At 42.0% G+C, this 14,871-nt stretch overlaps 1 protein-coding gene across 2 annotated transcripts in view; it reads left to right on the forward strand.

Annotated features, from left to right (window-relative positions):
* phf14 (PHD finger protein 14) overlaps positions 1 to 14,871 on the forward strand; it is a 154,743-nt gene that overhangs the window by 65,300 nt on the left and 74,572 nt on the right. For both annotated transcript variants that reach the window (XM_083646224.1, XM_083646225.1), the window contains 3 exons: positions 4,408 to 4,514; positions 4,905 to 5,036; positions 9,395 to 9,545. In XM_083646224.1, coding sequence (XP_083502350.1) covers positions 4,408 to 4,514; positions 4,905 to 5,036; positions 9,395 to 9,545 — 390 coding nt within the window. The remainder of the gene's footprint in view (positions 1 to 4,407; positions 4,515 to 4,904; positions 5,037 to 9,394; positions 9,546 to 14,871) is intronic.

The raw sequence follows: 14,871 nt of genomic DNA on the forward strand, positions 1-14,871 counted from the left end.
TTTTAAAAGGTGGAGTAATGATGGTAGCACATATACAATATTTTAAAAGGTGGAGTAATAATGGTAGCACATATAAGATCTTTTAAAAGGTGGAGTAATGATGGTAGCACATATCAGATCTTTTAAAAGGTGGAGTAATGATGGTAGCACATATACAATCTTTTAAAAGGTGGAGTACCGTAAATTCCGGACTATAAGCCGTGGCTTTTTTCCCGTTTTTTGGCCTTTTTTGCCCCCTGCGGCTTATATAACGGTGCGTCTTATCTATGGATTTTTTCCAAAAAAAAAAAAAAATCTCTCTTTTTTTAGCACTCTTTCTAACTATAAATCCACTTCTGTTTTAATTTCCTCTCTTGCCCTCTTTTAACAACATAACATAACATAACATAACACAACACAGGTAAGCAGAAAGAAAAAGACGAAGCAATCACGCCATGAATGAGGAAATGACTCACCTGCTGGAGGCTGGAGATACACGCTTGGGCTAAACTTTTACTCCGTGAAACACTATCGATTAAGTCCGACATCGCTCAGAGGTTTTGAGCAGCTTGAAAACAAGTTTGAAAACGTGCAGAAGTCCATCCACTCACTCACTAAAGAAACTAAGGCAACCGTGAACAGAGTTTATAATAGTAAAAGAAATAACATTCGCCTGATCAATGTAAAAGAGGAGCTGAGATCGGTGACATGGACGCTTTCGTGGCAAAATCCTGTGTTACATCCTGGACCTGAAGGAAGGCGAGAAACCACCAGAGGTGGACAGGGCACACCGGGCGCCTCGGCCACGTCCAGACCCCGGCCTGCCACCGAGGGCCATCTTCATCTGCCTACTCCGCTGGCCCGACCGTCAACTCATCCTCCAGGCTGCGGGGAAGAAGCCCCTCACCTGGGAGGGTACGCGCTTTTTCGTCCGGGCAGGACCTCTCCGCGTTGGTGCAACAGAAACGCGCAACATACAACAGCATCATCGAGTCAATGGATATCGCTTTGGCGTACTGTACCCAGCGAGACTCGTCATAACCAGACCGGACTATCTTTAGCACTCTTTCTAACTATAAATCCACTTCTGTTTTAATTTCCTCTCTTGCCCTCTTTTCACCACACCGCGGACACTGTGTGCCCAGCGGCGGAACAAGAGCTCAAAGTGAAACTGCCGAATATCTTTTGAGTTGGACTGGTCAATAGTACTGTGAGTAACTAAAATAAAAAAATAAAAAACGGAATTCTCTCTTCTTTAGCACTCTTTCTAACTATAAATCCACTTCTGTTTTAATTTCCTCTCTTGCCCTCTTTTCACCACACCGCGGACACTGTGTGCACTGTAAAAAAAACAAAAAATACCACAATGTGTGATTTTGTCTGGGGATTAGTGACCTGACTTTTGTTTTGTTGAAATGTTAATAAATGGGAGCTTCCCCAAACAGCGATCTCTTTCCCGACATTCCTCTCTGTGCACGAACCCTTTCATATGGTAATTAAACATCAAAACACCCGCGGCTTATAGACCGGTGCGGCTTATAGAAGAAAAAAATAGTCACCTTTGAAGGTGCGGCTTATAGACCGGTGCGTCTTATAGTCCGGAATTTACGGTAATAATGGTAGCACATATAATATCTTTTAAAAGGTGGAGTAGCACATATCAGATCTTTTAAAAGGTGGAGTAATGATGGTAGCACATATACAATCTTTTAAAAGGTGGAGTAATAATGGTAGCACATATAAGATATTTTAAAAGGTGGAGTAGCACATATCAGATCTTTTAAAAGGTGGAGTAATAATGGTAGCACATATAAGATCTTTTAAAAGGTGGAGTAGCACATATAAGATCTTTTAAAAGGTGGAGTAGCACATATCAGATCTTTTAAAAGGTGGAGTAATAATGGTAGCACATATCAGATCTTTTAAAAGGTGGAGTAGCACATATAAGATCTTTTAAAAGGTGGAGTAGCACATATCAGATCTTTTAAAAGGTGGAGTAATGATGGTAGCACATATCAGATCTTTTAAAAGGTGGAGTAATGATGGTAGCACATATACAATCTTTTAAAAGGTGGAGTAATAATGGTAGCACATATAAGATCTTTTAAAAGGTGGAGTAGCACATATCAGATCTTTTAAAAGGTGGAGTAGCACATATCAGATCTTTTAAAAGGTGGAGTAATGATGGTAGCACATATACAATCTTTTAAAAGGTGGAGTAATGATGGTAGCACATATACAATCTTTTAAAAGGTGGAGTAATAATGGTAGCACATATAAGATCTTTTAAAAGGTGGAGTAATGATGGTAGCACATGTCAGATCTTTTAAAAGGTGGAGTAATAATGGTAGCACATATAAGATCTTTTAAAAGGTGGAGTAATAATGGTAGCACATATAAGATCTTTTAAAAGGTGGAGTAAAGACTTCACACAAAGAGCATCGTCAGACATTGGGCATTTTGTCAGGAAGCTAGAATGTCAGATCAGATCAGAGAACCCTCCTAGAATAAAGCATGCTATGTGTCAGATCAGATCAGAGAACCCTCCTAGAATAAAGCATGCTATGTGGATTTATCTTCCAGCTGAAGATGTATGGGAAGATGCTTGTTTGGTACAGACCACAAATCACATCTTCATAAAAAAAAATATATATTTATGTGAGAAAATGAAATGCAATAATTAGCATTCACAATATCTGTCAATATAATCACATTATTTTTTTTTCACGTGCAGCCCTAGCGTAGATTTCTTTGTGAATAAGACAAAAACTACACTCAGGCACATAAAAAAATGCACCGCAATTTGAGTGACTCTGGTGTGAGTTTTCCCTGAGGACACAGCAGTCACCTGAGATCCTCCCTCCACTCACCACCTCCAGATACAAGGTTCTGCTCTGAAGAAGCCAGATGGCTTCAGGCAGGTCTCTGTACCTGGCAGTCTCCACTCACTATTTATAACCCATACCTTTAAACTCCATCTCTGTGATCCAGCCTGCTAACCATGTTGAAACCGCTCTATATCAGCAGCCCAGACATTTCCCCCTACCGGCCGGACACGAGGACACGCCGGCCCACAATTAGGAGATAGCCCCTGCAAGCCCCTTGGGCTCCGGTCATCCTGGCCCCCATCTATCAGGGCCCCTGCGGGGTCTCTCTCCCGGTGCCGCAGGCAGAGCAAACGCACTCCGATTAGAGCTAGCCGGAGGGAGACGCTTGTCTGTTTAGTGACAGACTCGGTCCCTACGAGATAAGTTTTCTAATTAACCTGCGCGGCAGCAATGCACCCGTGATACAGAAGAAAGAGGCTCTCTGTTGGCTTCGTTCCCCCGCCACCTGTGACAGGTTCCCACTGTCTGTCCTTCACTGCCACTCTCAGCACGCTGCACGCACGCACCTCTTACAGCAAGGCTTCGTCTTGCATTAAGAGCTTTACCAGGCTGTTTACTTTACAGCAAGACCCATTAGGTGGCGACAGTGCTCTCCAGATTAGAGAAAGGTGAGGAAAAACAGCAGAAGAAGCCCCGTGATGAAACGGAAACTGCATCGGTATGCATCGATATGCATGAAGCATAACGTTAGCTGTGCCTGCAGCAGCCAATCTGCTCCCACAATTGAGCCCCTCCGTGTCCGCTGCGATAGCCCCTCCACATGATTAGTTGTGGAGTTGTTATTATTCTCAACTGGAAGCGCTGGGAGCCGGTGACAAATACACACGGAACGCTGTGAAAAAGCTGGGTTTTCAGTGCAGAGCAAACGCAGCAGAGAGCCACCAGAGACACACCCACAGAGGAGGGGTTTGCAGTTGAGGGGGGGTGGGGCACGCAGGGCAGCATACAACACCGACCCAGACAGACTCAGACAGCAGGCTCGATGGACAGATTGGCAAGCTAGAATATCTGATGCCCACCAGCAGTAAATCAAGACCAGCAAGAAAGTGTAGGGTCTGCGCATGCAGGGGCCAGCGCTGCTGCTGGCAGCTAAAAAATATTATTTTGCCAAACAAAATTCCTTTGTTTTCGCTGTTTTATTGAAGGAAATTATTTTTGAGGTGTCACTACATCAGAAAATATTAGCTTCAGAGTCAGTGATGTGCTTGAAATGCTTCATTTCACAAAAGGCTGATTATCTCAGCTTCTAGTTTGAAACATCTGTTTTTGCTGAAAACAACCTATCTTCTCCGGCTGATAACTAAAGAACGGAAAATGATATCAATAAACTTTTTTTTGCTGATGATACAATAGAGTCTCATCGTTCTTTGGGCGTGTTCGGTGTTTACATAGTAATATCACACAATATTCTGTGGGCCTCGAGAAATCACTGAAAACACTCTGAAAGGGCTGGCACTGGGAGCATCCGTCTTCCAAAAGTGGCTTTAAGTGGATTTAAAGTTTTTTTAACTCTGTAGTTTATTCTTTCTTATTTTGCTAGAAACTGAACGCTCCCGCTGTCCTGAAAGCCCCCAAAGAGAGGAAGCCCAGCAAGAAGGAGGGCGGAGCCCCAGGGAAGTCACCCAGCCTCCCAGCAATCCTCTACAGGTGAGCACACGGCCTCTGGGGGAGGAGGGGCTTACTCTACAGGTGCAGTAATTATGAGGTTATTGAGGGATAACTATTAGTTAATGTCCTACTAGTTGTAGAATATGATCATGCAGAATAAGGCATTAATAAGTGCTTTATAATGACTAATAAACAGCCAATATGCTACTAATATGCAAACTAATAAGCAACTCGTTAATGGTGAATATGTGTAGCTTAACCCATTGATACCTGATGCAGCATTTGTGTGTGTATCCCTTTAAGACCGCAAACCGCATCAGGTATCAATGGGTTAATATAAAGTGTTAGCAGAGCTTGTTACTGATTGGTCCAAAGTGGGAGCTGCATGATTGCTGGGGGACAGCTTGTTGACTGTTGGCTTGTCTGCAGCTGTGGCATCTGTAAGAAGAACCAGGACCAGCACCTGCTGCTGCTGTGTGACACCTGCAAGCTCTACTACCACCTGGGCTGCCTGGAGCCTCCACTCACACGCATGCCCAAGAAGACCAAGAACAGCTACTGGTAACAAACACTGCTTCACAGAGAGAGAGAGAGAGAGAGAGAGAGAGAGAGAGAGAGAGAGAGAGAGAGAGAGAGAGAGAGAGAGAGAGAGAGAGAGAGAGAGAGAGAGAGAGAGAGAGAGAGAGAGAGAGAGAGAGAGAGAGAGAGAGAGAGAGAGAGAGAGAGAGAGAGAGAGAGAGAGAGAGAGAGAGAGAGAGAGAGAGAGAGAGATTCCTTTGCAGATACGGGGCATCAAAAGTAAAAGGAGTTGAGTGGATATGGGTTTGTGAAGGCTGATGCTTTTCATTATTCGATATATTTAAATTTGACCATTTTCACTACATTCAGAAATAATGACAGGTATTCAGTGTTTGCCCCAGAATGTTCTGATATCATTAGTATTATACGTCTGGAGTGCTGGGTCAAGCTCCATGCACTGTCTTCCTCTCTACAGTATTACTCTCAAGCATACAGCCATTTGCTGATTGCCGTGCCGTGTCATTGGCTGTTGTGCTCCCTTGTCGTTCTTAGCTCAAATATGCGGCTGGTGGACTATTTTTGGGTCAACTGTTCCTTTTTAGGATGGCTTTAAATTGATTATCAACCCACTTTGTATCATTATAATGTCGTTAATAAGCAGATGGGCAGTGTTTACCTTCTCTCTACGTTTTCCACAGAGAAATCCAACTCCGTTTGTCCGGCTTGCAGAAACTCCGCCCCCGCCAGCTGAAGTCATTAACGCTCGTTACGGCTCTCCATGCAATCCTCTGTGGTTGTGCCCATATTTAAAAAAGAAAAAGAAACAATAACAGCCTCCCTGGAAGCTGAATGGACAGGCCTCAGAGCAGATTCCGCGTCTCGACCAGAGCTTCCACAGCTCCGTTGTGACGTAAAACGCGTCACAGCGGAGCGTTTTTCCAGATGAGGAAATGGGAGCTCTCCGTGTGGAAAACATGTGACGTGTGTGGAGAACGTCATGACGTTAATTAGGCACTACACATGGTCTGGGGCGGTGGTAGACGTAACACATTAGGCTCCACTGTTTGTTATTCATACTCGCCGTGATATTTCAGCCCAGTCAGTGGCAGCAGGATGATCAGATGCAGGATGCTGAGATGGTGAAAATGTCACACTCCTCCTCTCTCAACTACTGGAGTTGTTATCTGGAGGAGAGACGCACGCAGTCCTCTGTTCGCTCTGTTCCATCTCTGTCACTTAGTACAGCACTGCTTCGCCTGTTTTCCTTCGCCTGTTTTGCTTCGTCTGTTCTCTGCAAACACAAGTCTAACCTTTTTACTCACTCTTGTGTAAATGAAGGCTGTGTGGAGAAGCAGCTGGCCTTATAATACAGGGCACGTTATTTGTTTGTGTAGCGCAGGCTTCGTCTGTGACCGGACTAATTCATTAAGATTCTGAATAAGAGGAGCGCGACGCTGTTCCACTTTATTGGGTGAAAATGAGAAAGCATTTGAAGGATAAAAGTGTGCGAGTCAAAACCTAATTACAAAGATGTGCACACGGCAGACGAGAGACAGGCGAGTGCTGCACTCTGTTCCAGTCAAAACAGACAAAGGACTGGGGAAGTGGCTTGTTTTGTGAAGCCGGTACCGGCAAATTAATTTGGATGGCAGTCTAACTGCCCGGTAGGGCTGTGGCGATTCACTTATCTCCCGATTCGATACTATCACGATTCTTGGGTGCCGATTCGATTTATATTGCGATTCTTAAGTATTGCGATTCTACGATTATTGCGATTCGATATTACGATTTATTGCGATTTTTGTTTATTTTTTTCTTTTCTTTTTTCAGTTTGTTTGCTTTTTTACACTAGATTAGAACATGGGAAAAGTTGAATCATACACTAGAGACTGTATATTATATATCATGAGTAGGGCTGGGCGATATAGTTAAAAACAGGGGCGGACTGGGATCATAATTCAGGCCGGGCATTAGATACCAAGCAGGCCAGGCCGATATGGGCCAACGCGCGTGAAATTTGGGCCGTTTGAAGCCACATTTGGGCCGTTTGAAGTCCAATTTTACATTGAGATGCACCCACTTTAACCCTGAAGTGTAATTATTACTTCAGACTAACTAATAAAGTAATAAAACCACTAGTAAACCAGTAGGCGGCGCCTGGCCTGCTGTTCAGTGAGTGGCCTGACTGCAAGCACCCAAAAAAAATATATATATTATTTTTTTTATTTGCGATTATCGATTCTGAAATAAAAGATCGATCCAAAAAATCGTGACATTAAAAATCGCGATACTTAGGTGAATCGATTTTTTCCCCCACCCCTACTGCCCGGGTCCAACTTTCACTCCATGCAGTAAATATCAGCAGCAGATTCAGTTCGGGTCATGTTTGGTAGTGCTAGATATTATATAATTTACAACACAGTATTAATATACAATTAACACAGTATAGATGTAGATTATACCAGTGGTTGCCAGACTTTTTCTGTCAGGAACCTTTTCATGTTGTTGACTCATATTCACAGTGTCTGATTGAAATCCACACTCAGAAGTGCTGGACTGTAGTGATGCATTCCGCACTGATCTTATTCTCTCAAAATCTCTGACGCCCCTATAATCCCTTTGTTCCAAAACCATGTTTATTTATGAGTCAAAGTATTGTGTAATGCAGAACAAATCATATTTATGAGTCAAAGTATTGTGTAATGCAGAACAAATCATATTTATGAGTCAAAGTATTGTGTAATGCAGAACAAATCAAAACCATGTTTATTTATGAGTCAAAGTATTGTGTAATGCAGAACAAATCATATTTATGAGTCAAAGTATTGTGTAATGCAGAACAAATCATATTTATGAGTCAAAGTATTGTGTAATGCAGAACAAATCATATTTATGAGTCAAAGTATTGTGTAATGCAGAACAAATCATATTTATGAGTCAAAGTATTGTGTAATGCAGAACAAATCATATTTATGAGTCAAAGTATTGTGTAATGCAGAACAAATCATATTTATGAGTCAAAGTATTGTGTAATGCAGAACAAATCATATTTATGAGTCAAAGTATTGTGTAATGCAGAACAAATCATATTTATGAGTCAAAGTATTGTGTAATGCAGAACAAATCATATTTATGAGTCAAAGTATTGTGTAATGCAGAACAAATCATATTTATGAGTCAAAGTATTGTGTAATGCAGAACAAATCATATTTATGAGTCAAAGTATTGTGTAATGCAGAACAAATCATATTTATGAGTCAAAGTATTGTGTAATGCAGAACAAATCATATTTATGAGTCAAAGTATTGTGTAATGCAGAACAAATCATATTTATGAGTCAAAGTATTGTGTAATGCAGAACAAATCATATTTATGAGTCAAAGTATTGTGTAATGCAGAACAAATCATATTTATGAGTCAAAGTATTGTGTAATGCAGAACAAATCATATTTATGAGTCAAAGTATTGTGTAATGCAGAACAAATCATATTTATGAGTCAAAGTATTGTGTAATGCAGAACAAATCATATTTATGAGTCAAAGTATTGTGTAATGCAGAACAAATCATATTTATGAGTCAAAGTATTGTGTAATGCAGAACAAATCATATTTATGAGTCAAAGTATTGTGTAATGCAGAACAAATCATATTTATGAGTCAAAGTATTGTGTAATGCAGAACAAATCATATTTATGAGTCAAAGTATTGTGTAATGCAGAACAAATCATATTTATGAGTCAAAGTATTGTGTAATGCAGAACAAATCATATTTATGAGTCAAAGTATTGTGTAATGCAGAACAAATCATATTTATGAGTCAAAGTATTGTGTAATGCAGAACAAATCATATTTATGAGTCAAAGTATTGTGTAATGCAGAACAAATCATATTTATGAGTCAAAGTATTGTGTAATGCAGAACAAATCAGAAATGCACAAAGTGACAATAATATAATGTAGAGCAGGGGGTCATATAGAGCTCAACAGACACGTGACTTTTCCTGACGTCATTTGCCCCGGAAGTAAGTTCCGCGTCCATTTTCTCCATAGACATTTCGATAAATCCAAATATAACGACTTTTAAGGCTCGAACCAAGTCAACACGTGACCCAGAGAATCTTGAGTGACCATAAAACATTCAGTTTAAGCGAGAACAAGGGGACAAAATTCCCCCCATTGTTATTTTTTGTTCAAGAAAGAACAAGTCTTGAAAGGCCGTTTTCTACAGTAAATAGTAAAGATGCTCTCCTCAGATCCTCAGACCTGCTCTGTCTCCGTCTCCTCAGGCAGTGCTCAGAGTGTTCTGCTCAGATCCTCAGACCTGCTCTGTCTCCGTCTCCTCAGGCAGTGCTCAGAGTGTTCTGCTCAGATCCTCAGACCCGCTCTGTCTCCTCTCCTCAGGCAGTGCTCAGAGTGCGACCAGGCCAGCAGTGATGATGCAGACATCGCCATGGAGACGCTGCCCGACGGCACCAAGCGGTCCAGGCGGCAGATCAAAGGACCAATCAAATTCATCCCTCAGGAGATGTCGCCTGAGCCCAAGAAACATCAGGTAAGACTGAGGCACTGTGCTGTTTTATTGACACACCGTAAAGAAACATCAGGTAAGAAGCACTGTGCTGTTTTATTGACACACCGTAAAGAAACATCAGGTGAGAGGCACTGTGCTGTTTTATTGACACACTGTAAAGAAACATCAGGTAAGAAGAGGCACTGTGCTGTTTTATTGACACACCGTCAAGGACAAATGTGATTAACGAGCCACTTTGCCCATTTTCAAGCAGCTTTGCATCATGACAAAATCTGTCGTGTCTAAATGAACAGTGACACACGATACGTGACAATAAGCAGATAATGGCAATAATGTGTTTGATGCGTTTACGTGCACTTCAGTAAGTAGTGGGAACTCACCTCAAAGTCTGAGTGGACATTGGAATTGGGCCATGCACTGAATGAAACTGATGATTAAGCTCGTAGAGACTCTCAGATAGTGGGAGGTGGGCGACCTCACACTATCCAAGCAGAGAAATGTTTTTCTTGGAAACGAAAGGGCAGATCGCGATGCCTCTGCAAGACTATATGTATTTTTTCACCCCGAATCCAACGCCGCCAGCCCTGAGTCTCTCCGAGTTACGCTTGCGGAGATACGTCCGCCCTGCCTGCAGGACTACAGGAGAGAGATAGAGGACAGTGGGGGGTTGTGGGTTCCAAGTTACTGACAAAATACTATTTCAGCGATTGCTGTCAGAATATAGAGCCATTTAACACTTATTTTAACACAAAAACATCGCTGAATGCAGCTTTAAACATTGTTTCTTTTGCATCATCATTGCATTCATTTACTACAGATTTTGTAATAATAGAATGTTTGAAAATGGTTCAAAAGTCAGATCTCAATAAGTTCAGCCTGTCCTTCACTCCACGTCAGAGTGTGATTGATGTCAGTGCAGGCGAACGTAGACTGAAGAGTTCATTCACTGACTAATTGATGGATCCCTATCGATTACAAATAATGAACTTGCGTTCTCATTAGTCTCACACACCTCTTAAGGTTATCAGTGTCGTGCAAGGTTAAAGGTCACAGTATGTTCCTTCAGTGTCCTGCAAGGTCACAGTATGTTCCTTTGGCCACAAAATGTCCATCTTGCTGTCATATAAGGGACTTTTAATTAGGGGTGTCAAAATTAATCGTGTAATCGATGCATCGCGATGCGGACGTGTGAATCGAATCGAAACGTTCACAGATGAATCGTTTATGTTTAAATTTCTGTTGACATTCAGATTTTAAAGCACTTTAAAGTAAAAAAAAAAAAAGGGACTTGATATTATCTGACTGCTTGTATTAATTGATGAAAAAGTAGCCATGTGCAGTAATAGTACAGAAAATTGAGGATTTGATACTTTGAGCTGTATCGAGATGCATCGTTATGCATCGTGGAATCGAATCGAATCGTTGACAGATGAATCGTAATCGAAATCGTGAGGCCAGTGAAGATTCACAGGCCTACTTTTAATAGTTAATTTAATAGTTTAGTAACGTTTAATAGTTCTAACTGTTCCAGCAGTATTCGTTCAAAACATACACATCCCTACCGATAGAGCAACACTTGGCGGGTTTCAACCAGCTTTTTGTATCATTACAATGTTGGTGCTATATGGAAATATATAATATGTATTTATAATATATGGAAGGTATATGGAAATTAGCAATGTTTACCTTCACTCCTTGTTGCCGCTAGAAACTCTGCCGCTTTGAAGTTTCTCGTGAGCAAATGTGGTCTGAATTTGAAGCAGTCTTCCTCATACAGTACATCAGACGTGTCACTGACACTTCCTTCAGCGATGGCTGCATGACGCCTGCCAGCAGAGACAAAACACTGTTTCTACCAACGCTTCTGTTTGTTTTGGTGTGGAGAATTAAAGCTGACTTGTCTGTGTCAATATTCGGAGGCGCTCTGTTGCTCTGAAGGCACGTCAGTAATCATATGCGTGAATGTGGTTTACGTCAGTAATCATATGCGTGAATGTGGTTTACGTCAGTAATCATATGTGTGAATGTGGTTTACGTCAGTAATCATATGCGTGAATGTGGTTTGAGTGGAGATGTGATGCTGCTCACTGTCTCACTTCATCAATGTAACAGTTGAATAGTGTTGGAGGAGCAGAGGGGATTTCCTCCTACTAATGAGGGGATTTTATGCAAAAATATCTGTTTGTTTCCCAACTTACTTCTTTGTTTATATAAGCAGAGACATTGAGCAAAGTGACGTTAACTCATTCACTGCCAATATCTGACTGGCATTTTTGGCACAGGCCAAGTATTTCCATAATGTTTGGTCATCTTTCAAGACCCACAGTAAATTCTGTACTAGGACTACAGTGATGTCCAATACCTCGAAATGAAGATCTAAGTCTCTACTTTCACCCCCAAAAAGAAAGTTAGCTTTTAGCATGTTCTGTACTCTACTTATAACCCTTTTTATACACCCCATGTTCACCAAAAAAGCCTGTCTGGGAAGAGAAAAGGGAGAAAAAAGCATTTTTGTAAAAGGGCACAATCTCAGGCATAACTCACTCTCAATTCTTTTATTTTGAACTGTATTGACATCAGACATGTAAATATTATTCGTTAGGACACAAATGACAAAAAAAAAAAATATATATATATATATATATACACACATGAAGTGCTTTTTTTTTACATTCAACAATACAGTTTACTCGGTGTGAGTGTGCAGACAGACAGACAGACAGACAGACAGACAGTCAGACAGACAGACAGACACACACACACACACACACACACACACACACACACACACACACACGATCCCCCTTTTAGATTTCTAACCCAACATAGGATAAGCAATAACCACGCCCTGTGGCGCTGGGATTGGCCAGGAGCAACACTGGAGGGCACGCAGCCCAGCGATTTCATGAACCAACTGAAGAGCTCTTGAGAAGGACAGCGGGCTGCTGTGAGTGCCTTCTGCCCGCTGCTGCCTAGCTGTTCCTGTGTTTATTTTTGATTTGTTCTGGTACACCCGTCCTCGTCCATGTCTCCCTGTCATATCAACTCTGCTATTTGATCGTTCCCGTTTTCCCCTCGGCTATTCAACACGTCCTCACCGCCCTCGCAAACTGATCGATCATTTCCTCATTCCTCCGATGATCAAACACATCTCTTGATTACTTTCTCCCGTTTTCTCCTGGCTGGCACAGAGGAAGGCGACTCCAGCTCGTGCAGCGCGCCGAGGGCATTTCAATGGCGTTTCTCCTGTCTGCACAAGGAAGCGTTACCCGTTCTCTGCTTTTCCTCTTGCTCAATTTCAAAACAACAGCTGCGGTATGTGTTTGATCGCGTGCTGTCGGCTACCCTTTGAAGGCAGGGACCTGTGTCTGTGTCACAGGCTGGGCAAGTGTTTGCTGCAGGCGCTGCACCAATAAAAACAAAAACACGTCAAACACGTCCTTGGCGGGGAAGGCCATTGCTGATAACACGTCAAAGACGTCATTGGCGGTGAATGAGTTAAATTGAGTTCAAATGAGCAGAAAAACACGTACAGTTTACCATTAATGTCCGACTCTTTTACTATTATGATACACTGTTAGACTTAGCCCATATTACAAACCAAACCATTAAAGTGGTGGAAAGAATGAATGAATGAATTAATTTATTAATTAATTTAATTATTTTTTTATTTATTATATTTATATTTATAAAATTTTTTGGTGTACCCTCTTTACCTCAATCTGCCTCTTCTACCATTTAATTCGGTGACTTCCTACAGAAATCAACCTCCACCGATGGAGCGTGAACTTACTTGCAAAACAAAAATCCACGTCTTTTTTTAGTTTTGGTCAGAGTGAAATGTTCTGTTCTCTCCTAATTCTGAATCTAGCTGAATCACTTGGTTTGACTAAGTCAAACTATTTTAGAAGCATTTTACAAAATGTTGATGGAAAAATGTATGCCGGATGAAATCCCTTGGTGCATATGCCTAACACGGAAGAGAGCGCAACTTTAGCACTCTATTCCTAAAAAGATCCAGGCGTAGACTATTCCAAACTTTCCATGTTTCCACAAATCCTCACACTGATTTCCCGGGAAGACCTTTGTTTTCCCTTTGCCATACACCGGCAACGCTCTCACCTCACAGCAAGAAGGTCCTGGGTTCCATCTCACCTGGGATGCTGTTGTCTCTGGTGGTCTGTCTCCCCATGTCTTCGGTGCCTATAGTGCCCAGGTGGGCTATTTCTGTGTGGAGCATGTTCTCCTCGTGCTCCCCTGGGGTTTCCTCCATATCACATCAATATGGACCCCCACTCAAAACATGCAGAAGATCGACGTCTGACCAGCGGCGGTTGGAAGAAGTTGGTCCCCAGATGCTTCACTGCAGCTGCCCACCGCTCCTGGCCTGATCCATGGAGGAGGACGAGCCAGGATGGGTCAAACGCGGGCGGCAAATTTCACAGCGCCTCCAAAAAGCATGTATGTGTGTAATGGCTGCTGTGTAGGTGTGTGCATGAGTGGTGTGTCGTCTGTGACAAAATAAAGACGGCGTTTGTCCGTCCCTTTTTGTTTAGTTTTTTTACAAGAGCCACAGCCTACAGACCATGTCCCATTTGTGGTTGAACATCTAGTGTCTGCTGTGAGAGCTGTGAGACAGCTTTGCCTGCAGCTCTCCATGGACGGCACTTATCTGTCCCGAGCACACTCTGATCCTCCGATACAGACCCGCCTCCCCGCTCCCTCAAGAAACACTCCAGATTGATATCTGACATGGGATGGAGGCTGGAGGGGGGCAGCTGCTTGTGTTTTTACACCATCAATATCTGACCCCCTCCCTGACCACCATCCACCTCCGACTGCTCAAACACAGGATAACACTTTATCATTTATTAAGCTACACATATTCATATAGATGATCAAATCGCCATAATCTATTAATTGGCCGTCATTTTAATTATTATTATTATTTTTGATAAAAGAGACCTATTCCTATTTAACTCATTGAGTGCCAGCCACTTTTGGAGAACGGACGCTCCCAGTGCCAGAGTTTTCAGAGCGTTTTCAGTGATTTCTCGAGGCCCACAGAATATTGTGTGATATTACTATGTAAACACCGAACACGCAAAAAGAACAAGGAGACTCTATTGTATCATCAGCAAAAAAAAGTTTATTGATACCATTTTCCGTTCTTTAGTTATGAGCCGGAGAAGATAGGTTGTTTTCAGCGTTTTCAGGCATTTCAAATTATAAGCTGAGATATTCAGCCTTTTGTGAAATGCAGCATTTCAAGCACATTCACTGACTCTAGATACGGTAATATTTTCTGATGTAGTGATGTGGTGTAGTTGTGTCCTGCCCTGCGTGC

This window comes from Poromitra crassiceps (genome assembly GCF_964638095.1).
Source record: "Poromitra crassiceps genome assembly, chromosome: 11".
In the NCBI taxonomy this organism is placed as follows: Eukaryota; Metazoa; Chordata; class Actinopteri; order Beryciformes; family Melamphaidae; genus Poromitra; species Poromitra crassiceps.